This window comes from Branchiostoma belcheri, unplaced genomic scaffold (genome assembly GCF_001625305.1).
Source record: "Branchiostoma belcheri isolate BF01 breed outbred unplaced genomic scaffold, Haploidv18h27 scaffold271, whole genome shotgun sequence".
NCBI classification, from domain to species: Eukaryota; Metazoa; Chordata; class Leptocardii; order Amphioxiformes; family Branchiostomatidae; genus Branchiostoma; species Branchiostoma belcheri.
In genome coordinates this window covers 181,239-206,297 of record NW_017803878.1, presented here as the reverse complement: position 1 = coordinate 206,297, position 25,059 = coordinate 181,239, and the positions used below count along the sequence as shown (strand labels likewise).

The 25,059-nt window shown below is 41.5% G+C and overlaps 4 protein-coding genes across 4 annotated transcripts in view; 3 read left to right on the top strand and 1 right to left on the bottom strand.

Moving 5' to 3' along the window:
* The window catches only part of LOC109472394 (3-oxoacyl-[acyl-carrier-protein] reductase FabG-like), a 5,877-nt gene extending 1,813 nt beyond the window's left edge, over nt 1-4,064 (top strand). The window contains exons 2-9 of the mRNA XM_019772164.1: nt 833-972; nt 1,396-1,488; nt 1,768-1,906; nt 2,296-2,336; nt 2,766-2,835; nt 2,956-2,992; nt 3,609-3,672; nt 3,906-4,064. Coding sequence (XP_019627723.1) covers nt 833-972; nt 1,396-1,488; nt 1,768-1,906; nt 2,296-2,336; nt 2,766-2,835; nt 2,956-2,992; nt 3,609-3,672; nt 3,906-4,064 — 743 coding nt within the window. The remainder of the gene's footprint in view (nt 1-832; nt 973-1,395; nt 1,489-1,767; nt 1,907-2,295; nt 2,337-2,765; nt 2,836-2,955; nt 2,993-3,608; nt 3,673-3,905) is intronic.
* Nucleotides 4,065-7,771: 3,707 nt separating this feature from the next.
* Nucleotides 7,772-8,801, bottom strand: LOC109472398 (zinc finger protein 525-like). The gene is made up of 2 exons (XM_019772169.1): nt 8,680-8,801; nt 7,772-8,517 (listed from the first exon to the last, which is right to left on the bottom strand). The coding sequence occupies exon 2, from the start codon at nt 8,504-8,506 to the stop codon at nt 7,883-7,885; it is 624 nt and encodes a 207-aa protein (XP_019627728.1). The 5' UTR covers nt 8,507-8,517; nt 8,680-8,801; the 3' UTR covers nt 7,772-7,882.
* Nucleotides 8,802-10,825: 2,024 nt separating this feature from the next.
* Nucleotides 10,826-15,511, top strand: LOC109472391 (pulmonary surfactant-associated protein D-like). The gene is made up of 7 exons (XM_019772161.1): nt 10,826-11,037; nt 11,234-11,260; nt 12,800-12,897; nt 13,444-13,533; nt 14,263-14,408; nt 14,635-14,812; nt 15,051-15,511. Exons 1-7 carry the CDS (start codon nt 10,826-10,828, stop codon nt 15,509-15,511), a joined length of 1,212 nt encoding a protein of 403 aa, XP_019627720.1.
* A 4,471-nt stretch (nt 15,512-19,982) lies between these two features.
* Nucleotides 19,983-24,720, top strand: LOC109472390. The gene is given in 5 exon segments (XM_019772158.1): nt 19,983-20,064; nt 20,568-20,701; nt 20,846-20,952; nt 21,294-22,598; nt 22,601-24,720. Coding segments are annotated over 4 exon segments (3,666 nt in total). The 5' UTR covers nt 19,983-20,064.
* The last annotated feature ends 339 nt before the right edge of the window (nt 24,721-25,059 follow it).

Sequence of the window (25,059 nt, the reverse complement as noted above, 5' to 3'; positions counted from 1 at the left end):
CGCGCCTCCATCATGTTTGCCAATACTTGTCCATCCCTGCCCTGACGGAGCTGCTTGGCACACGTTGTCTAATTATAGGCCATTGGATGGACTATGTCTAATGGTTAATGGTGTCTGATGTGCTTCGCCAGGATTCCGCTGCTTTCTGTACCGGGGGCCAGTGGTGGTCTTGGTCACAATGAGTCACTCTTACTCTTCTCGATATGTGTGCTGGGTTCTTTCTTTAACATGCAGGGTTATAAACTTAGCCGATGGCTCAACTCCCTGGGGTCGTGTGACGTAGAGGCAGAGTGCGCGACTCGAGCCCGGTCTAGGTAGGGTTAATACAAGACTGTCGTTGAGTATGATAAACGGATATAATTCATGAATATGAGCATCCTTTTTGCACAATCAGTCATAAAGATGAACATTTTTTGGCGAAGGTATGAGTTCGGGGAACTCCAGTTTATGTTGTAACATGCTTGTTCTTATGTTAACCTTTGCAGGGCAGAACTGGAGGGGGCGGTCGCTATTTACTAGTAGTTTGTTAAGTTAGACCTTGTGACGACAACCATCATGCATTTATTACTTTAAAGAGCAACCTTACTATAGTTTCTACAGGGGGCAAACGTGTGAAGGGAAACATATGGTCTCAGTGTCCTGTTTCTTCATCCCTGCCAAAGAAATAAAGTCAGCGACCTGGTTTAGACGTACGTCTGGCACCATGGTAACTGGTAATGTGCCAGATACTCTATGGTATTAGGTTACGTTATGTAATAGGGCAGAGTTGGAGGGGCTGCTCAGCATACACATAGTAGTAAATGTGGTAGAGTAACAGTGAGGTATTTATCAGGTGCGAGTTCTGGCATCGGGAGGGGGACAGCTGTGGAATTTGCTCTCCTGGGAGCGCACATGACTCTGACTGGGAGAAACCAGGAAAACCTACAGGCCACAGCAAAGGCCAGTGTGGAGGCAGGGACTCCAGAAGACAAGGTATTTGTTAACCGTCTGTTTCACGCAGAGGTATTATTTTTAGTGTGTCTCTTGGCTTATGCTGGTCACGTTCACGTCTTGACAGGAACGGTCCAGGGTTAGAGACAGAAATCGTAATTCATAAACTCTGAGATAACTGATAGACATTGCAGGTCACGGGATCAACTAACGTGTCTACTGCATCGGTATAGTCGGTATAACCGCCCTTTGGCGTAACACACCAGCTTCGTAGGCATGCGGCAGCTGGCTACATTACACTGAACGACTTGTTACACTCAATCTATGCTCATTCAATTGCAGGAGCTGTTTAAATCTTTTTAGTGATTATGCACAAACTGTGCTTGGTAGCAACGATTTCCACTCTGCGATTGTTCTTGATATCTATTTTGAGCTAGAATCTTATTGTTTTTCTTTCCGCCCCAGATTCTAGTTGTAACAGGAGACATCTGTAATGATGAATTAAGGAAAAACCTGGTGGATCAGACTGCACAGAAGTTTGGCAGGATCGATGTCCTGGTAATGAATCTATCAATATTCGCGGTGTTAAAAACTCAATATGAGTTCCCGTTTGAATTTCGCCGTATCTAACTAGATCTTCTTTGTTCAAAACTACAAACTTCGTAGTACATACCTTTTACATTGTTACAATTACGTTCTATGGTACACATCACATGATGGAGACGTGTTGTCATTGTATTTGGCCTTTAACTTTTGCGTATTCCCCTCAACGTTACAATACAAACCATTAAACATGTTATCCACGTATATACTAAATTTTACATACTTTTCATTTAGGTAAACAATGCCGGCATCTTTACGTTTGGTTCTATAGAGACAACAGACATGGCGGTCTATGACAAGATGATGGATGTCAACGTTCGCAGTGCGGTCAGACTGACTCAGTTGTGTGTTCCACATCTCACAAAAACTAAAGGCTTCTAAATTTTATTTACAATGCAAGAGAGAGAGGGGGCGGAGGTAGAGAGAGAGAGGTCGAGAGAGAGAGAGAGAGAGAGAGAGGAGGTAGAGAGAGAGAGAGGAACGGAGAGAGAGTGGCGGAGGTCGAGAAAAAGAGAGGTAGAGAGAGAAAGAGAGGGAGGTAGAGAGAAAGAGAGAGGTCGAAAGAGGTCAAGAGAATGAGAGAGGAAGAGAGAGTGGAAAAAGAGAGGTAAAGAGGGAGAGGGGGTAGAAAGAGAAGTCGGCCGGTCGGTCGATCGAGATAGGGAGAGAGAGATACCACTGTTTGCTTCTACCTATTTGAAACAAAACTTTTCATGACACCTGTAGCATATACTGTTTTAAGATATTTCTTGTTATTTCCAGGTGCCGTTGTAAATGTGTCCAGTATAAATGGAGTACGATCGGTAAGTTTTTCTCCTTCTGGGAATCATACAAGTTTAGGACAGTGTTGGGCTTACAAGAACAGTTGCAAACAGTTTATCTTATCAAAATAAAACCCAGTGGGTTATTCATATTGCCTAGCAATTGGGTTTATTCATTTATCATTAAACAACAATATTTACAATATGCCGGTTTAGGTGTACTGTTCCAGCTGTGTAAGTAAAGATCTAGGTCATTGGCTTGTAAACAGTTAATAGGATAACAGGGGTGTTATTCAATTAATTTACCATGTCGAGAATTCTGAATCTCTTTCTGGTAATTCAATGGAATAACAGGGGTGCTATCCCATTGATTTACTGGTCAAGGAACTCTAGTTTTTAATTGTTTTAGGCGATGTTAACTTTTATGTTTGCATCTCGCTGCAATTCAGTGACCAACTTATTCCTCCTCAGATGTCAGGATGTCTTGCGTACAGCTTAAGCAAGGTAGCACTGGACCAGTTAACAAGATGTGTGGCACTTGGTTAGTGAACCTCGTACTGTTGTCAGATATATTTTACAATATCAAAAAGAGTTTCATGAATTGATAATTTTATTTATTTCACTGTCTCCCGAGACAAAAAAACTACCCTTGATTTTTCAGAGCTTGCTTCCAAGCAAATCAGGGTCAACTCTGTCAAGTAAGTTTTCTTTTCGGCAACTTGTAAACACAGATTGGATTTATTACCGACTTGGATGATCTTTCTGATGATACTCTGGTACATTTACTTTAAGAGGTTCCTCTTTTCTCTCAACAATATTCGAATATTACAACATGTACAGGTATTTTTGCTGGAATCAAATAGTTTTTTTTTTGTAATATCTTTTTTGTCAACCCTGTCAGCATTTATATATATATATATATATACATCTATTTATTATTGTATTCAACTTTTATATGTTAATTTTTTGTTTTGCTTGTCCTATGTATTATGTATTGTCTGGTGGCGACATAAACATCAGTGTTACTTGAGTGTGTTGCCACCGCGTCTTGTCATTATATGTTTCAATAAAAAAAGAGTAAGTTTTTTTATCGATAACACGCACATCTTTCCATTAACTATGTGATATACAGTAGTTTTGGTCAGGTTTGCATTCAGGCAGCCACTAGATTGTGCAAGATGTAAATGTGATGTTTTCAATGTTGCAAAGCTGCGTTGGACATGGATTTGCGTTGGAAATGGCCTTTATTTTGAGTAAACCTTAATTTTGTCTACTTGTATCTGACCATCTCGAGTCATTTCTGTCACCCCACAGCCCCGGCGTGATCCCGAAAGACATTTTCAAACGCGGAGGAATGACTGACGAGGAAATTGTTCAGGTATAAAAGCTAGCCTCTTTAAATTAAAAGGGCACTGAAAGTTACAACATGGCATTACCATTAGGTAATTAATTTTAAATCATTAGATATTTATCCAGCTAAAATCAGCATATGCAACACCTGACTTAAAGTCAATCATGAATTAATTCCAGTAACCTTAATTTTGCAAATTTACGTTTTAATAAACTATACATAAATGCATTACGTTGTTTTCCGGATTTATCTTTATTTAGTTGATGGAACATTGCAAGTCTACCCACGCACTGGGGAGGGTCGGAGAGGTTTCCGAAGTTGCGAAGACCATCGCCTTCCTGGCCTCGTCAGACGCGTCCTTCATAACCGGAGCCCAGGTCCCCGTGGACGGCGGGAAACACGCCATGTGTCCTCGTTAATTAACTTAACGTGAGGCCACACCGACTTAATTTTATGGATGGCATCGATCCGCGCGCTCATTGATTTTGCCTGTCCTCAAAAAAAAAAAAGATCACGTCCTCCGAGGCTCTGCCCTGGCTCTAGGCTTGGGTAGTCCGTACTAGTTAGCGGCAACAGGGAACCGGCGGTAACTCTGGAGGTCGGCACCCGAAGCTCCACAAAGCTCCAGATCTCAGTACATACGTACAGTGCCGATTCTAATCGCAAAAAGCCAGCATGTGCCTACTTGTCGTATACGTCGCAAATTGACAATACCAGCTTTGTTTATATTCTTGTGGTATAGTAGTGTTTTTATTTTTCGCCGGAATTTTTTTATTCGCCCGCACGAACTAGTTTTGGGATCTTCAGAGGATGTCATCCATAAAATTCCTGACCAGATCTTTTATATTTCTTAAGAATAAAGTGTACGTAGTGAGGTTAAATTAATCTAGAATTGAGTTCACCAACAGAATTTCGTTTGGGCTTCTTTTGAAAAAAAATAAAGTCTTTCTTTATTATAAATGTTGAGCAACAATGGGCTTAAGATAGGGTAAAAAGAATCTAATTAGACGGAAAAGGTGAAGTCACGTAAAGCGTGTCTGAGCTTTTTATACAGCTGTGTCAAAGTTGGCATAATGCAACTTAAGCTGAATTTTGGTATGCATCGCATACTAGTATTTTGTAGTTTATAATGAAACTTGAGATGGTTAATCTTGAATCGTAGAGTTAAGTGTGAAATTAAGCTGTGTTGTATTAACTTTAAGCTTTGTGAGTTTAGAAATACCCATAGCTATACATTAAAGGAATTAAACAGGACTTGCACTGGTAAAACTTGCTTCGACACAATGGAGATAAACTACAAAACTTTTACCATGTCACATACTAGAAGTGTAATTTATAACGATACATAAGCTAACAAGGCTTGACTTTAGTTTCTGTGTGTTAAGAAATAGTAATATTACAGGATTTTTTTAAATATTTAGCAGAACAAATACTGTACAGAGTCGAGTCATTTTCAGACCCAATTAAACCATATCAATATCTAGATATCGTATACAGACCTGGCGATCGTTGGAATATAATAGAACATTTAAACATTTTCTGTATTGTGTGTGTGTGTGTGTGTGTGTGTGTGTGTGTGTGTGTGTGTGTGTGTGTGTGTGTGTGTGTGTGTGTAGAGTTTTTTGGCTTATTTGTTACGTGTTTTAGGCTTTTTTATCGGACTTTTATAGGCTTTTTTCCACGAAAACACAAATCCGATAAAAAAAATCCCAAAACTCTGCTTGGGGAGTATCTCTTGTGTTGGAACAAAAGATTTAACTACTAAAACTACCAACACAGATGAACTTTTATGACAATACGTTACGTTTGCTGTCTCGTTCATGATTAGTTTCTGGAACATTCCAAGACTACACATCCCTTTGGGGAGGGTGGGACATGTTTCCGAATTTGCGAAGACCATCGCCTTCCTGGCCTCGTCGGACGCGTCCTTCATAACCGGCGGCCAGGTCCCCGTAGACCGCGGAAAACACACCGTGTGCCCGCCTTAACTGCGCTTACATGACCACTCAGCAGTGTCCGTACAATTTTTTTTTTACTTTAGACACAAAACTTTAATTCTTTATTCTAGTGCAATATTCTTGGCTGACATACTATCTCCGGATCCGTTGGTTGGCAAGTCACCCTACCATATCGTTAACTCCCAGCATCTTACTGAACTCATAAAACACCAACGGGTAGAAGCGGACGACAAACTCAGATCTTTTGACGTCACCGCCCTGTTCACCTCAGTTCCTACACATAAGGCTTTGGATGTCATAACAAGCAGACTCCAGAACGACACCACCCTAGCACAGCGTACAACTCCTAAGTACCTAATACCAGCCCAGAAGAGAACAAGAAATAGCCATGCCTTCAAGTACCAGAGTTATCAACCAAGGATTGAGGTGTTCAAGACTTCATTCTTTCCTAGAACTATTGCAGTGGAACTCAGTCACCAAGTACAGTAGGGGCATTGTCAATACATAGCTTTAAATAGGATCTAGAGCTAGAAGTTCAAGGGTTAGGTGTAACAATTGCAAGTCGATCGGTGTAATATAGTCAGCTGCCGCCGCGCCACGTGCCTGCGAAGCTGGTGTGTTAGGCCGAAAGGAGGTTATACCGGATATACAGATACAGAACTCTTACCCCCCAACAAGTCATAAGCCTTTTAAAGATCTATTTGGATTGCATGTGATTCGTACACAATGAAGTAAAGTGTTTTATCAGCAAACTAATGGTACAGCAAAGGCAAACTTCTGTCTCACCCATTGTCTGTAACGTCTACATAGAACATATAGAACAATTGGCTGTTAACATTGTTGACGTCACACTTCAAAGAAGACGCGTGGCAAACCTCACTGGGTATTCTACTGAGGAGGACCAAAGTGACTAGTTGAAATCACTATAGGTAAGAGAACTTTAATGTGTTAAATCAAACCACTTTAAACAATAACTTTAAACAACATATAAAAGTATTAAACATATGAGTAACTATAACGAATGGTTTAAACACAATGGGAAGAATGTTAGGACAAAAGCGTTTTTGTCAAGTATTTTCTTCGTCAAGTAACATCGGTATTTCTGTATCTTATCTGAAAAACACATGCATGTAATTGAAAATGTTATCAATAAAACATCTACAGAAGCAAGTGTCATAACTCTTATCGTTGTGTACCTTAACATCAAGTACATTTTGCCTTAACGATCATATCATATATGTCAGTCACATTACCCGATACCAGACTAGTTACATTTGAAAGATTTTCGAATTTATTCTTACTCTTGTGGTAAGATACTTAGATACTGATTAGACAAAATAGAAATAGATTGTCGTGATCACCAGTACTGTTTTCGCAATCCAAAGAAAGATAGAGTTTATCATGGTTAAATGATCAGCCATGTACAAATCTAGTCATACCTGTTTCATTTGTAACATTTTTACCTGCAGTATGTTAGACTTAAAGTCAGACAGTTCCAAACTGGTTCTATGCTTTCTTTCCTGATTTCATTTTTCTGCGGGGGCAGATGGTGTATGATTGCCATCCGTACTACGCTCACATACGGTGTTTCTCAGCAGTGTGTTTAACCAAGTGTCTAATTAATGACGACTTCTGTGCAGCGCAATAGTCGCACTGGTCACACTTGTAGAGTTTCTCACCACTATGTGCTGCCGTGTGTAGGTCCAAATGGCTTTTCCGTGTCGCAGAATAGTCACACTGCGCACATTTATATGGCCTTTCTCCTGTATGAGTTCTCATATGACTTGAAAGATGAGACCTGTTAGCTGTCCGGTATCCACACTGTCCACACATGTAGGGTTTGTCTCCGGTGTGTTTTGCCATGTGCATATTCAAAGTTGACTTGAGTGCAGCAGAATAATCGCACTGGTCACATTTGTGCAGTTTTTCCCCCGAATGTTTTTTCATATGCCTGGATAGGTTAGATCTATCAGCCGTCCTGTATCCACACTCTCCACATATGTAAGGTTTGTCTCCAGTGTGTGTAGCCATGTGTCGGTCTAAGCTGCATTTCTGTACAGCAGAAAAGGAACACTGGTCACATTTGTAGGGTCTTTCTCCAGTATGTTTTTTTATATGCCTGAATAAAGCAGACCTGTCAGCCGTCCTGTATCCACACTTCTCACCCATGTAGGGTTTGTCTCCAGTGTGTGTAGCCATGTGCCGATCTAAGCTGCATTTCTGTACAGCAGAAAAGGAACACTGGTCACATTTGTAGGGTCTTTCCCCAGTATGCTTTTTCATATGCCTGAATAAGGCAGACTTCTAACTGTCCCGTAATCGCACTCCCCACCCATGTAGGGTTTGTCTCCAGTGTGTTTAGCCACGTGTCGGTCTAAAATATCTTTCTGTACAGCAGAATAGTCACATTGGCCACATTTGAAGCGTTTTTCTGAGGTGTGTGTGGCAATGTGTTTGATTAAAGTAGCCTTGAGTGAAGCAGAATAGTCGCACTGGTCACATTTGAAGGGCCTTTGCCCTGTATGTTTTCTCATATGCACGGTTAGGTTAGACCTGTAAGCTGTCCTGTATCCGCACTCCCCACACATGTAGGGTTTTTCTCCGGTGTGTTTAGCCACGTGTGAGTCTAAATTGCACTTATATGCAGTAGAATAGTCACACTGGTCACATTTGTAGCGTTTGTCTACAGTATCTTTCACCGCAGGCCCGTCTGTCTGCTCTGTTTGACTCTGAACGGGAGGATGGACAGAGTTTACCCCGTACGTTTCCTCCGATAGAATGTCCTCTTCCTTGTCCTGCTGTCCTCCAGTGTCTGTTACCCGGTGCTCGCTGCTGCTTGTCTCGTTCCCAGGGTGCACAGTTGGCAGCTCGTCCACAGGAATCTCAGTGCTTCTCGGGTCCATAATATTTTTTTCTAAGAACGGAAAAAAAAGTCTAAAGGCATCCAATGCAGTTAGAGCATTATATTCGATGTGCCCCCCTCCCCATGTATACCTTCGATTTTCACGCATCATGACTTTAAGTGCTGCTGCGGTACCGCGATACACTGAAGGTAGGAGGTATACAAAGGTCTTACCTGTCTTTCAAAACTATCAAGAGTAGGTTTTAGAGTCGACATAAGTTGGAAATCGCCACAGATTCGAGAGAAAAGACACCCCTCTCGAGACGGCTCAAAATGGCAGACAAGATTTTTAAAAGGTCAAACCAATCGAAGGCAAAGGTCAAAGTTGACAAACCTGATTATCCAAATCCAGGTTTATGTAGCTGCTGACGGCTTGCCGGCCTGTTATAGCAATTGTCTCAACTATATATTTTTTTAACGGCTATCACTCTATAATCACTAAAATTGCAGTACAAGAAAGCAGTCGATTAAAAGTAGATGATATTTGTAAAGTGGATGTTCTAATGATAATGATGATTGTTACATTTGATGGTACATTTATATGTTAGCTCGTTTCACAACGTGGGCTGAATGAATACAAATAAACATACACGGTGGTAAAATCTGGGCTGAAAAGTTCCCACATGTCATAGAACCCGAACTGTGTTCGATTGTGTTCGATCTGGGGAATTCGAATCGAACCCGCGTTCTATTTCGGGGTCACCTGCGGTCATTTACTAAAAAGCGGCAAAACAAGCCTTTCTACCTCCGTGCATTGCAACAGATAAAAAACAACACTTTTCTACAGATACAAACAGTTTCCTGGACAGTACATGTCCGCTATTATTTTTGGTGGGTATGTAACATGTAGCGAAGCTACTGTCGTATCCTTGAGTGACCTTGAATACTGTAATGATTCTTTACGCCAGTATGAATAACACAATGCACACTTTCTGGCGATATGACATGTCTCCAAAACTCGTTCAAACCTGGGAACATGGAGAGTCAAACATACCCCATTTACGACTCAAAATGACTGTAACGGTTGTCCCGAAAATCGTGTTTTAGGGATTTTTGAAAAATGGCCTCAATTTTGAATTATGGGTAATTTAGTGAGAAAAATGTCAAAAAATGCCATTTTTTCACCAAAATGTCGACAAAAACTAGACTTAAAATCGGAAATTAAAAAATCCCTAAAACACGATTTTTTGTCTTATTCCTAGTCTGCGAAAAATATAAAAATCGGGGATCTGGGGTAATATACGTAGCCAGGTTTGAACGATATTTGCCTAAAAACGTGACATGACTTGTGCTCGGAAACCCGAAAATAATCGTCTTTCTGAGCGAAATTTTAAAAATCGTTGATTTAACATAAAAAGCTAACATTTAAAGGATTTTTAGACGATAATTTTATTTTAATTTGACGAAATTTACCCCTAAATATTATTTGTGTATTTTCAAATATTTTACGGGTAGTCCAAAACAGGCCAAAATAGCGTCTTGTAACCCGATACCTTTTAGAACGCGCATAGCAATGGGAAAGAATGCCGTAGTGACAGACCGCCGTGATACTCGTATGTGCAGCAAATTTTCAGAATTTTCGGGACGGCTTACTGAACTACATGTACATGTAGTTTGTTCCTGTCCCCAGAAGAATAACAGCCAAGACCAATCAAGACTGCAATACAACTGTATCAATAAAAACTATAACAATATAACAGTTAAGTACCACTGTAAAAATCAAGACTGTAACAGTAAAACAGTGACGTATGTTACTGATCACTTGAATAAATATCAAACTAGAAACCTTCGCCAGGACAATAATTCTTATTGCCAACCTTTGTGCGTTGTACGGAATAGAATATCACCTGGGAAAGTATGAAATGCAGATAGAGGTAGAAAAGAGATATCTAACATGTAAAGACTTTATTCCACTTGGAAAATATATTCTAACGGAAGGAAAAAAAAGAGTATTGCTGCCGCTGTATCCACCTCTTCTAGTCAATTTCGATTATTTTGTCGATCACAAAAGAAGTGGGAGGGGGGCATCTCTGCATGTGTATGTGGTAACGATGGTGCATGCGCACATCTGTGTAAAAGTCACGAGCATTTACGGATTACATTAGGACGTTCTGCCTACCAGCCCAGATTGCTTTTTTTTTCACGAAGATGAGTCTGGCTTTTGCATAAAAACAAAATGCCATCGCATCATCACCTCATGTAACGTCATTCTTCCAAAAAAGGGTAAAAAAAACTATACCTTGCCAGACTAATTAAGGTATTGGATTTTTTTTCACAGTTATACACTGCACGACAATACAGTCTGCACAGTACGGTCGAAATGAACGGGCAGGGAAAGGCTGTCCGGCCGCCTGTCTCCGGCCCAGGCAGCCGCCAAACCAGCGGGCGGCCACCCCAACCCCGTCCCGTCCAGCAGAGTGGTTCACGCGGGCGAGTTCGCCACGGCAACGGCGCTTCTGACAAGCAGCGGGAAGACCGAGGAGCGTCTTCACACACGTTCGAAGAAGCCGAGGCGGTGAGCGGTGACGCAACGTCTGTAGGTAACCAGCGCTGTTCATACCTGCCTTTTACAGTGGATATTTTTACAATCAGAAAGAAACAATTCCTGTAGAAAGAGTACATGATCGCTTACTGACTATTGCATACTTTGCTGTATGGGTAAATTTGATGGCAACAAGAAATCCATGCAGTCTTTACGGTACGTTCTGTTTGTAAAATTCATCAGCAGGGTACGCGAACGTTCCCGCACGGGTGGGTATTTGGTGCTTCACCACAAAAATCAACCCTTAAACAAGTATGATGTTTAAAAAGAAAAAAAAATGACAATTTCGTGTTTATCTGTTCCGTTCTTGATAAATCGTTATTTTCATGTACGTACACATATAATTTAGCAAGAAACCAGAATTTCTGCTACAGTACAAGGAAAGCTGCCAGCTAGGGTCCAATATTAGTTAGGCCCAGGCAAATTTATGTTGTGTTTCTGGTCTTTCAAATAAGACTCGCTAGGTAAGGCATTATCTTCTCTTTTTTTTTTCAGAAATTTTTAATCAGTGATCGAATTAGTACAAGGAATATAACACTGAAATGTATAAGTACGTTGGTATCGAAATGTTGCCCCTAGAAATAGAATAGTGAAACGCGGTCCTGGGTTTAATTTATTTTGCTATCGGGGCTCTAGACATATGTAAACCTGCAGTTTTACACTCAGTTTCACTAATTTCAATAGAAACAGTTACGTATTCTATCGTGCATTTTTGTAAGACCTAGCGAGACTTTGCATGAAAATAAAAGGTAGCAGAGCACAGTTTTCGCCCTATGGGGATTTCTATAGTTAAGGACACCAAGATGACTCACTTCGACTAGGTAAAAATACGAAAATCGAATATGTTTGAAAAGAAGCTACAAAGTTATAATAAATAAGTGTTGGATGGATTGTGATGATATCTGGTACATTGGTAGGTCTTGGGAAGGCGAAGGTCAAGGATCATCATCATCATATCCTGTCGTGCAAAAATCGCAACCAGTCAAAGGCCTCGTCGTTAGATTTCATGCAGATCCAGGTCAAGGATAATTATGGGCCTCTTAACGATTTGCATTGGTAATGCAGCAGAAATTCTGGTTTTTGTATCTTTTGTTCTAGAAATATCATGGCCTAAAATGTTTATGTTAGGAAAACGTTACGTATGTTTGGGCCACCTGTCAGCTTGGCTGGAACTACCGTGGCGATTTGTTAATCATAAAGTATTTCAAAGATATAATATACATAACTGTATGTGGCATATGTAATGTATGGCAGGTGGAACATTAACGGCAAGGTTTCAAATATGCGCCTAATTTGCGCACAATTAATACGAAAAAGTGTTTCTTGTTGATAGAATTATGGGAATTATAAACATGTGTAAGGTAGTTGAAACAGAGCGTCAGTATGCATACATTATGTAAATGAAGCGGCATTTGCATAATTATTTGGAAAATGTCTAATGCCTGACCTTGATTTCCTGATGTGGTATTTAACTTGTGTAATCATTCATTAACATAACTGAGTTAGTAATTAACGTAAGCGATAACCAGTTATTTGTTATTATATAAAATTGGAAAAATAGAAAAATGAATCATTCTATTCGCAATTAATCCCCAGTATCGAATTGCTGTCTAGCATTTAGGTATTTTTATTCATTTTATTTCATTAATTTCCGTTTTATTTTGTAATCATTCTTGCTTCCTATTTTAGTTCATGAATAGGCGAAGCTTCGAAGATAAACATCCGATCTTGTATGATTTTTTCCTCATTTCTCTCAGGTGCCACACCCATGCGGCGGCCTGAGCCTAATTGGCGATCACGTGCAGACGCCGCTGCAAAAATACCCAACCCTATGTACGCCTCCAATGCAGGTAAAGCTATCAACTATCAAAGGAGTGCAGTGTAACGGAAATGAAAAGAAACCTACAGTGGGGGTCGCTGGAAGGCAGACGTAGAATGTCCAGACTGTGCATGATGTACAAAATGACTAATAAACTGGTGGACATACCAACCACTAAGTATCTGATACCAGCCCAGAAAAGAACAAGAAATAGTCATGAATTCAAATATCAGAGTTATCAACCAAGAATTGAGGTATTCAAAAACTCGTATTTCCACAGAACTATCGTAGACTGGAACTCGATGCCACCAAGCACAGTTCGGGCATCATCACTGGAAAGCTTTAAACAACTCCTACAAATAAATGTGCAAAGATTGAGTGTAACAAGTCGTTCGGTGTGATATAGCTAGCTGCCGCCGAGAAGCTGGTGTGTTACGCCGAAGGGCGGCTATACCGGTACCGGCTATACCGATACAGATACAGATAAATCGACTACAGTGTTTATAATTTTCGTAACGTTCTGAACTGGTGTTAATTTTCCGCAGATGATTAATTAAATTGTCTTCATTAATGTCAGGCACCACACCCATGCAGCAGCCTCAGTCACTGCGATCACGTGCGGACGCCGCTGCCAAAATACCAAACCATATGGACGCGTCCAGTGCAGGTAAACTGAGTACAGTCTTTATTTCACTTTTGCATCTTCAACCCTGTGTAAAGTGCCTCATATATTCAAGAAAAATATGAAAGCGGATATGAAGTGTGGGGTTATTTATAAAATCAGCTTTGGCGTGAGCGTTAAAAATGTTTAAAGTTGGACATAGCTTTAATGTTTTGTTCTAATTAGTCCAGACAGTAGGTCCTCTGTACATGAATGAGAATTGCCGTTGATTAGATTTTGCAGTAAAAGGCCTTATAAAATTTCTCTGTCTTGTGTTATGGCTATGAATGTCTGAGTTCAATTAGAACTATTTTTTTATGTTAAAGGACCAATATTTTTCTCAAATGACTATATTACATCTTTATTTTTATTTCTTCGTCCAGCCGACCCACCCATGAACCAACCCCAGACTAATTACCGGGCGAACGACGCCACGTACGCCTCCATACCAGGTAAAACTTTTTTTTGCATAAAAAAATTTCAATGCTATTCATAATGGAACTGTAATACATATAGCATGTGTAATGTATGGCATGTGGAGGATTAACAGGCACCAGTTATGCAAATGAGGGTCTGATTTGCACAATCAATACGATAATGCCATTTTTCTTAGTGGTAAATTATGGGATTTCATACCCGTGATATGTGTAGATTTGTTCAAACTAAGAATCAATATGGCATTGCGTAAATGTTGACTTAAACAATAACCTGAGTGAAGTATGTTTTTCCTACCAGACGGCGCGTATCCGGGTAGAGCAAGCGGCCGCCGGGGTGTCTGTGGCTTCCTCAGCGCCCGCCGCAGCAGCCTGACTGCCGGCATCGCCGTGCTACTGGGCTTGGGCGCCATGGGACTCGCCCCTCTGACGTTCATCAACAAACAGGTAACAGTCTAGTACCACAAAGCTTGTTGTTCAGCTGTTTTCTGCTTCTCATTCTGTTTTTAATAGGGTACAAAACTAACTTGCCGTTTTTTTGTAAGTTTTCATCTTACGTTTGATATTCTGACGTCCAAAAGTACGTTTGTAGGAGATATCTCATTTGTCGACAACTGTGAAACGCGACCAAGAAGGCATGCGTCAACTATCCACCACTGTTGACGCCTTGAAGAGCGAGCAAGACGACATGTCCACCACTGTTGACGCCTTGAAGAGCGACCAAGACGACATGTCCACCACTGTTGACGCCTTGAAACGCGACCAAAACGCCTTAAAACGAGACCTGGACAACGAACGAAGCCGAACCGCCGCCTTAGAGCAGCGTCTTCGCGAGATTGTGAAGGCTTTACGTAATTACAAATTGGTTTTCAGCTGTTCTTTTTGCTCTTTATGTTTGTCTGTTTGCCACTGTCATTTGTTTAAAAACAGGTAATGCGACTCACGTTTAACTTTGTCATATTGAATATTTGTTATCATATACAGCCCTGAGAATAGATTTATTGTTGATGAAGCATATATTACACTTATGTCATGTTTTTCAATATGACCCATCCTTGGCCTGTTGCTGATACAAAACTTGTCTTCCAGTATCTTGTGCTGAAGGTTACACAAAACGACGTGGAATCTGCTACAAGGTCTTCAACAAACAGAAGACCTTCACAGGTGCTGCCTCTACCTGTCGTGCAGACGGCGGAACCCTCGCCATGCCCCGAGACGCTGACACCAACGCCTTCCTCATCTCCCTGTACAAGTCCGTGAGCGACGACCGAGGCTTCTGGTTCAGACTGCTTGATCAGCGCGAAGAGGCCTTCTGGTTCGGCCTGCACGACCAGCGCGTAGAGGGAAGGTTTGAGTGGGTGGACGGGTCTGCACTTGGACCGTACAACTCCTGGAGTCCGGGAGAGCCGAGCAACGGTGGGGGCAACGAAGACTGCGTCATTTATTCCCCACGATACAAAGACAAGTGGAACGACGTACGCTGCCACATTGAGGTTAACTTCATATGCCAGGCTAATCCAGGTACTTATTGTGTCCGCACTTTTTCCTGAAACCCTTCCATCTATTGTAAACATGGTACGGCAAGATAGGCGGCAGACCATCATTGCTCCTGTTACAAACCAAGTCTTAAATAAATCATTCCACAGCTCATCCCTTATAATCTCGTTTCAGAACGTCAATAGGCGACGGGAGGGAGTCTACTGCCAAAGATGTAGGCGCTGTGCCAACAGAATATTCATATCTTATTGCTTTTATTACTTTTATCATTATTGTTATTTATTGCGATACAATGTACAGGAACACAATGTCCTTCTGGTGGCAGAATTAAATCAAGTTTACATTTTATTACTTGTTATTACTTAAACAAGGCACACAACTTCCTTCCAATGGCATAATCATAGGGCAACATTCAGATGTAAGTTTTCCTAAATATTTGGAGGATGGCAACTTTAGGAATGGTGATTCTGTCGGAAAAGTTGACGCTGTGGCAATAGAATATTCCTATTTTTCATTATTTTTATCATTATTATTATTTATAACGACACATTATATAGGTATACATTGTCCTTCTTGTGAAAAAGTGGGCAACACTTGTTTTTAAATTTTTGAAAGGCAAAAAGTCTTTCGAAAAGTTATATTCGAGTTAGACGATTTACTAATATAACATGCACAGCTTTATTACTTATTATTAAGACAATCAAGACTGTAACAATGTAACACTGGAATAATCAAGACTGTAACAATGTAACAGTTTGATACCACTGTAACAATCAAGACTGTAACAATGTAACAGTTTGATACCACTGTAACAATCAAGACTGTAACAATGTAACAGTTTGATACCACTGTAACAATCAAGACTGTAACAATGTAACAGTTTGATACCACTGTAACAATCAAGACTGTAACAATGTAACAGTTTGATACCACTGTAACAATCAAGACTGTAACAATGTAACAGTTTGATACCACTGTAACAATCAAGACTGTAACAATGTAACAGTTTGATACCACTGTAACAATCAAGACTGTAACAATGTAACAGTTTGATACCACTGTAACAATCAAGACTGTAACAATGTAACAGTTTGATACCACTGTAACAATCAAGACTGTAACAATGTAACAGTTTAATACCACTGTAACAATCAAGACTGTAACAATGTAACAGTTTGATACCACTGAAACAATCAGGCTGTAACAGTTTAATTCCACTTTATAACAATCAAGACTGTAACAATGTAACAGTTTAATACCACTGAAACAATCAGGACTGTAACAGTTTAATTCCACTTTATAACAATCAAGACTGTAACGATGAAAAAGTTTGTCAACACTGTTAAATCTGCTGTCTGTAATTGAGACTGTTAAGAATGATTAAGATTTTGCGCTTTTAGGTGATTTATACAATTAAAAAAAGAACTATTTTGGTTAAATGCGCATTTGTAATTTCTGAACTGTGTCAGTGAGACAGGATGGTTGGGTGTGTTCGGGCTAAGGATGTGACTTGTCCATATTCTCTACTAGTACACGCAGCCATTTTTGCCACACTGGGTTTGCAATCCTGAGTGCATAATCTAAAAAAATGTAATGGATAAAAAGCAACTAAAAATATTCAATCAACTGTTATAATATGTTAAGTGTTTTACAAACACACACACACGCACACACGCGCGCGCGCACAAAAACTAATACCAGTCTTGTATCTCTTACAATGTAGTTGGTTTACTTATATCTAGTATATTATGCATATATCAAACAAATGTAACAGTTTGGGGGGCTCTTTTGACCCCCCCCCCCGTCAGAACTCGCGAACGGTATGTCGTATGACCACAAAATTTTCAGCAGAATATGGTGTACTAATGACAATTTATCATATCTACAATTTTTATGTCGTTATGACGTAATATGTGATTTTATTGGCCAAAACCGACTACATAGGTTTTTCCCTAAAAACTACATGGCATTCAACATAAGTGTACCAAAAGTGTTTATGACAGAACATTAGGATGTACTAAGTCTTATGCCCATAGCAACACCGGTGACGTCATAAAATGACGTCATGCATATTTAAGATATCCGCCATCTTGGATCATCAATCTTGAATTTTCAAAAATAGTTTTTTTCATGATAAAGCCTAAAATACATTGTAAACATACTAAAGACCTTCATTTTAACTTTTTTTGGAAAAATAAATGGAAGTATTGATGAAATTTTAATGAAAGTAACCTGTATATACCTGTTCTAATGATATGGTCCGCCATCTTGCATTTTGGCCAATGACGTCATCAAATTAGCATAAATTTTGCATATTTAATGATAAAATTTACATAAAATTATGTGGGAGGTTATTAATATTAGAAACCATGAGTAACTTCGGACGCTACGTTCAGACGCTACGTGACATCAAAGTTGGCGCGGGCACTTTTAGCCCCCCCCCCTGGTCTAGATAGGGTTATGTAAACACCTGCCGCGGTAAAAGTAATGATCGCATACAAACCCGTAATCCGGATGTTCACCCGGTGTTATCGGCCGGCCGTACAGATCCTCAGGCACCTCGTACGGATACACCGGACGGCCAAACTCGTCCACAGGCTGCCCGTTCATCATGAAGTACAGACCGTCGTCTAGCTAAATGTAGACCCACCTTTTCATCGCCAACTCAAAAGCTCACGTAATTTTCAGACGGATCTTATCTGCACTACTTCCTGCCGGGTCGCGGATGAATACTGTGTCCTCAGGCTTAAGTCCAACAGCTGTGTCGTTATACCATCTTTTGAGTTTCGGACAACTCAGAAAGACGACACGTCGTCACCTGGCGCCGAGTACGCGGGACCCAGGCCGCCTCTCAGCATGGCCAGCCTGGCAGACAGACTACAGAAGCTTCTGGAACTCCTCATCGCCTCACGGGATCTGACCAAGGTGAGTTAGAACCTCCAACACGGAAGCGAATTCCGTAGTTTCGGCTATAGCTTCATATTTACTGTCCTTAGTTACGGTAGCCACCATGACTTGTTTTTGTTAACGTTAGTAATATACTAATATATAGATGGAAATTTCTTCCCCACTCCATGGAGATTTCTGAAATCAAACTTTTAACTTTCGTACACTGTTCCAGCAGTATTTTTGCACCCTGTTGCTGAACCTAAATTAACCAACGTCCTTGCTGTAAGTTTAACGTTACATCTGAACCTAAACTCATAAAAATTAAGGTTAGATCTTGAAACAGCAATTATATATCCGTGATTAAAGCTGTTACAGACATATATTCCATTCCATGGAAGCGTTGTCCTCTCAACCTCCGCGAAAAGCGTAAAATTCAAATATTCTACTCGTTAGCAGTCTGGGCATTAAACATCGAGACGCTTAAAGTTAATGTTTAACTTCGACACACATAACGTCAACGTTTAACTTCGAAACAACGTTAACGTTTATATGTTCTGTTTTCTGTATGTTCTAGTTGTACTGGCTTCTTGTAGGCAGTCACCCATACGAAAGACATTAATCTAGTACAATCAGAAAACGGCAAATAATATCCACCCCCAATAAAATGCCCACTCCTAAGCCTGCTAACGAGTCTACACTTTGTTGACATTGCCCCTCCCCCTTACATAATGGAATGCGGAAGTCAGCCAAGCAGTGACCGGTAGTAGTATGGTGAAAGGGAGATAACACATTTAGTCAGGAGGCAAGTTATGAGCATTGTGCATATACATATGTTGCACTAATTTGTAATACATGTAGATGTTTTAATATGCATATACCCAATCTTTTTAAAACTGTGTTGTGAACAAATACAAGTGGGAGTTTTACTACACCCATGCCCCATGCTGAGGTTACCCAGGTTTTACCTTCTCCACAGTCTGGGCATCCCGTTCTGTTCGTGCGGAGGGAGCCAGCCGTGACTGTTCGGTACATCAGCAGGGGTCGAATGGCGGGAAAACTCGAGTCACACTTCAACCCACCAAACCAAAAGCAGCCCTCTGTATGTACAGGCCCAAACCAACAACAGGCCTCTGTACGTACAGGCCCAAACCAACGACAGGCCTCTGTACGTACAGGCCCAAACCAACACCAGGCTTCTGTACGTACAGACCCAAACCAACAACAGGCCTCTGTACGTACAGGCCCAAACCAACAACAGGGCTCTGTACGTACAGGCCCAAACCAACAACAGGCCTCTGTACGTACAGGCCCAGACCAACAACAGGCTTCTGTACGTACAGGCTCAAACCAACAACAGGCTTCTGTACGTACAGACCCAAACCAACAACAGGCTTCTGTACGTACAGACCCAAACCAGGAGGCTTCTGTACGTACAGGTCTAAACCAACAACAGGCTTCTGTACGTACAGGCCCGAACCAACAGGGTTCTATACGTACAGGCGCAAACCAACAACAGGCTTCTGTACGTACAGACTCAAACCAACAACAGGCTTCTGTACGTACAGACCCAAACCAACAACAGGCTTCTGTACGTACAGACCCAAATCAACAACAGGCTTCTGTACGTACAGGCCCGAACCAACAGGGTTCTATACGTACAGGCGCAAACCAACAACAGGCGTCCGGCACTGAGGTCGCGGAGGTACAGTTTAAAGGGGTATGTAACGTTACATGTAATCTCTGCTTATAAAGTGTGACATGCGTGCCTGCTAGAAGTTTGCATCTACATGTATTAACTACTGTACCTGCTTTCACGATATGTAGCAGAGATATCTTTCACAGAATGTAAAAATCACATACTGACTGAGATGTGACCAGACATAATACACTACAGTATAAAAGTGCATTGTATGAAGCTTGCGTGTGCAGTGTAATGCAGTGTGGTTAATATGTCAAATGTAAAGTCCCCTTGCAATACATGACCAGGGGCCATTGCTCATGATGCATCACAACATGATGAAATAGCTTAGTACATACATGTACATACATACATAGCGTTTACAATGCATTTATAAACCATACATGTATTGATGTTAGCCTCTGATAGACAATTCTCAGAATTTAAGTTCCTTCTTAACGTCACTCTTCGTGCAATGAATTACATATTGACTTACATATTTTCTAAACAGAATTTCGTGACTGTATCTTTGTGGTTTGCAGATGACCCTGAATGACAAAAGGCCGGCCCACAGCCAACCGTCCACTGATATGGTCAAGGTCACGACTTCCACAAGGTCACAGCATCCACAAGGTCGTCCTCAAAGTCATGATCTTCCTACTGCAGACATACCCAGGTTAGTTGTAGTCAAGTACTCCCAGCTATACTTATTACAGTAACTGTAATAAGCAGTTAGGAATACTTAATGATATACCTTTCACAGAGTAATGTCCAGCCATCCATTCATTCATTCATCCATCCATTCATTCATTCTTTCCAGGCAGTGCACATCCCACCTGCAGGAAGGAGACAAAGCTGTACAGAGGGGAGACCTGGACTCAGCAGAGCAGCACTTTGCAGAGGCACTCAGACTTGTACATGTCAGAGGTAGGACAAACATTTCATTTCAAACACATGTGAACTGCTACATGAGTTGCGACTTGTGTAGTGCTGGCATTGCCATTGGACAATTATATGTATGTAGTTGTTCAGGTATCTATATTTCGTCTAGTAATATTCATTCTGTAAGTACACAATTTTTTTTTCTGCTACAATGTCAATGTGAAATGGATTCAACAGTTATTCCCTTTTGTGGCCAAATGCCCTGAAATTTGGCATGAAAGTCTAGTACTAGTAGGTAAATGTAGAATAGTTTGTTGAAGCCAAATACACATATCCTGTAGTACTTGTGTATCTTTAGTCCTAACAACCATTCTGTGTTTTTGCAGATCCAACTGCTCTAATGTGTGAAAAAGAGGTTTCACCGCTGCACAAGTTGGGCGATGTCTACTGCAGGCGAGGCTGTCAAACAGGAGACGGGGGAGACTTTGTCAAGGCGGCAGCACTCTACCATGCGGCACTAGCCAGGTCTAGGAAAAGAGCTTTGAAACGTAAGATTAACAAAGCAGTTGTAGAAGCAGAAAGACAGTTTCTCCAATATGGCTTAGGTATAGATATTATAACAGAAAGCATGTATGGCAGTAACACTCTTACACACAAGGACCAGATCAGGAAAATTCGAGATCAAATCAAACAGGAGATGGAAACCATTGACCAAGACTTGAACCCCTACATACATGATGAGGAAAGTCAGTCAGCAAGAGAGATAGAAGCCAAGCGAGCTGACGCTGTCAGAAAGTTGTTTGAGAAAATTGCTGAAGAAAGAAAAGAGTTCATTGGGCAGCTAGTAGATGAGTGTATCTCAGTGATGCGTCCCCCTCCCTGTAAGTATGCCCTGATAGGTTTGGGTTCACAGGCCACAGGACTGGTAACTCCATACTCAGACCTGGAGTTTGCTATCTTGGTAGAGGACGAAAATGACGCAAATGTCGCGTATTTCCGTCGACTGACTCACTACCTGCACCTCAAAGTGGTCAACCTGGGAGAAACCATTCTCCCAGCACTGGGTATTGAGTCCCTGAACAATTTTTACTCAGACGACCCACTAGACAACTGGTACTACGACTCTGTTACACCACGTGGGTTTGCATTTGATGGGTCCATGCCAAAGGCAAGCAAGACTCCACTGGGTAGGCAGGGAACTATGAATGAACCATCTAGTGAACTTATCCACACACCAAGGAACATGGCTGGTATCTTAGAAACAGACTTTTCACTGTACCTGGAGGAAGGGTATCACCTCTGTAGTGTGTTGAGAAACGTTTCCTTTGTGGTAGGCGAGGGTAGTTTAGTAGATGAATATGTTGAGATCGTCACTAACAAACTGAAGGCTCGAGATGGAGAGATGGCTCAGCAGCTGGCAATGGAGATCATCCATGAAAACGTGGCAAAAGCTGAAGATCTAAGACTGACTTCTCTCCTCATTGATGTGAAGAAAGAGATCTACCGATTTCCATCTGTAGCGGTGGACTGTTTGGCACTCTGCACAGGTATTCTACCAACCACGGTGTGGGAAACAATTGACGAAATGGAAGGTGGGAAAGTTCTCAGTGTAGAAAATGCTCATCACCTGAAGGTTCTGGTCAGCATCTCAGCAGAGCTCAGACTGAGAACCTACATTGCAAACGGCGGCCAGAAGAAAACCTGTCAGCCTTGTCAGCCATGCCAGCACCACTGGGTGATAGTGAGGAACAAACCGTTCAGTTGCAAAAGGTGTTCTACATTTCTAATGTTCATCAGCTGTTCAGGTATTATTTCTCAGCAACCCCTCTGAAGAAGTTGTTGTCAAGTAAACAAGCATCCTCTGGGCTCAGGCGTCTGCTGAAAAACACCAGATTATTTGAGAACTCTCCTGTAGAAAAAGGAATGATGTACATCAGGCTGGGGTACAACAATGAGGCTGTCGAATGTTGTGAAAAGGCATTGGATAAAAGCATGGACGTGTCAGCAAGAGCAGAATTACTGTATATGCTGGGGCTTGCTTGTCAGAACATGGGAGATCATGAGAAAGCCATTGGATACTTTAACCAAACAAATCAGCTGTTCCTAGTATTCAACTTTTTAAGTATAGAACACCCCAATATTGCCATGTCACTGATAAGGCTAGGCTCATCCAGGTATGAACTGGGTGATTATGAGGAAGCAATCAGCTACTTTCAGGAAGCACTGAGCATATGTAGGGAGATTTACGGACGCAGCAAGCCACACTCAATCATTGCCACCGCACTATCATTTCTGGGGTTGGTCTTTCAAAAGCTTGGAGACCACAGAAAAGCCCTGGACTACTTTGAAAAGGCATTGGAGATGAGTGGAAGGGTCTATGGTACCACTCATCCTGACATTGCCACATCAGTTCACAATGTTGGTTTAGCTTGGAATGATAAGGGTGATTATCACAAAGCCATCAGTTTCTTTGAACAAGCTCTGAGGATGAGGAGGAGTTTGTTTGGTCAGATATCAGCCCATCCTGATATTGCTGTGTCTTTTCTTAGCCTGGGTTCAACCTGGCACGAACTTGGGAATCCCCAGATGGCTATCAGCTACAAGGAAATGTCAGTGAACATGTTCAGAGCTGTCTATGGAGAGACACATCCTAAGGTTGCATCCTCACTCACCAACCTAGGAGCATCCTGGAATTACCTGGATAAAAATCAGGCATACATGTATCTACAACAGGGACTAAACATGACCAGAGCTATCTATGGTGATTCACATCCTGACACTGCGAATGCTCTTCACAATCTTGGGTCTGTTTGGTGGAGCGTGGATGAACAAGACAAGGCAATCAGCTGCTACGAAGAGTCTCTTCAGATCAAAAGGAGGATCTGTGGTCCAGATAAACCCCATCCTGACATTGCAGGCTGTCTCAACAACCTGGGAACAGCTTGGAGTGAACTGGGCAATGATATTAAGGCAATGGAGTACTATGAAGAGGCTCTACAGATGTACAGAAGTATCTTGGGTCGAGGAATAGCACATTCTAACATCGCAAACATCCTAAATAACCTAGGAGGAGCCTGTGATAACCTTGGTATTCATCAAAAAGCACTGAAATACTTTGAAGAGGCGCTGGAAATCTACCAAATTGCCTTTGGCCCTGGAACAGGACACCCTCGGATTGCAGACACACTGAATAACGTGGGGACTGCCTGGCTTTGTTTGGGCGACTACAAACAAGCCATGGACTACTTAGAACAGGCCCTGCAGATGCACAAAGCTGTCTATGGTGAAACTACAGCTCATAGAGAGATTGCCGCCTGCCTCAGTAACTTGGGACATGCATGTAGTAGCCTGAGGGATTACGAAAGAGCACTGGGCTACTACGAACAGTCACTGCAGATGTTCCACGCTACTTTTGGTGGAGACAAAGCAAATATCTGCATTATAAACACACTGCATAAAATGGCAGAATCCTGGAGAGCCATCGGTAATCAGAAAAAGGCTATCGACTACTTTAAACAGACACTGCAGATGTTCCAGTCCATGCATGGTACAGCGCATCCTAACAATGCCCCCACACTCAACTATATTGGAATTGCATTGCTTCGCCTTGGCGAGATGAGAAAAGCCATTGATTGCTTTGAGAGAGCTCTGCAGATGCAGAGAAACGTGTACGGTGCTCGTGCAGAAAATCTTAGCATCGCTTCTTCACTCAATAACCTGTCCTCGGCCTGGGCTGCACTGGGTCATAATCGAAAAGCGAGAGGGTACGCAAATCAGGCGAGACGAATGAGAAACAAACTAGCACGTCAGTAGTAGACATTTACTGTCTGTCTTATACTGAGACGGAAAAGCTGCCTGGCCTGCTGAAAAGCATTCTCACTGACAATACTGTAAGTGAGTGAAACAACAAAGAAGGGCAACAAGCGACTGTTCATGTTACGCAGACTTAAGTCATTTGGAGTCCCAGTGGAGGACCTTGTAACAGTGTACTGTGGCTTCATAAGACCGATCCTTGAGTACTGCGCGCCAGTGTGGCATCACGGACTTACCCGCAAACAAACTGCAACACTGGAACGAGTACAGAAACGTGCATGCCGGATTATCTTGGGTCAGAAGTATACAGACTACACCACGGGGCTGCAGATGTGCAAA

Excerpts from the sequence above, each read along its gene's own strand:
- LOC109472391 (XM_019772161.1), top strand. The coding sequence starts at position 10,826 with ATGAACGGGCAGGGAAAGGCTGTCCGGCCGCCTGTCTCCGGCCCAGGC. Across the intron at positions 11,261-12,799 it reads GAACGTTCCCGCACGGGTGG|CTCAGGTGCCACACCCATGC; the intron begins GTATTTGGTGCT and ends TTCCTCATTTCT. Across the intron at positions 14,409-14,634 it reads TGACGTTCATCAACAAACAG|AGCGAGCAAGACGACATGTC; the intron begins GTAACAGTCTAG and ends GACGCCTTGAAG.
- LOC109472398 (XM_019772169.1), bottom strand. The coding sequence starts at position 8,506 with ATGGACCCGAGAAGCACTGAGATTCCTGTGGACGAGCTGCCAACTGTG.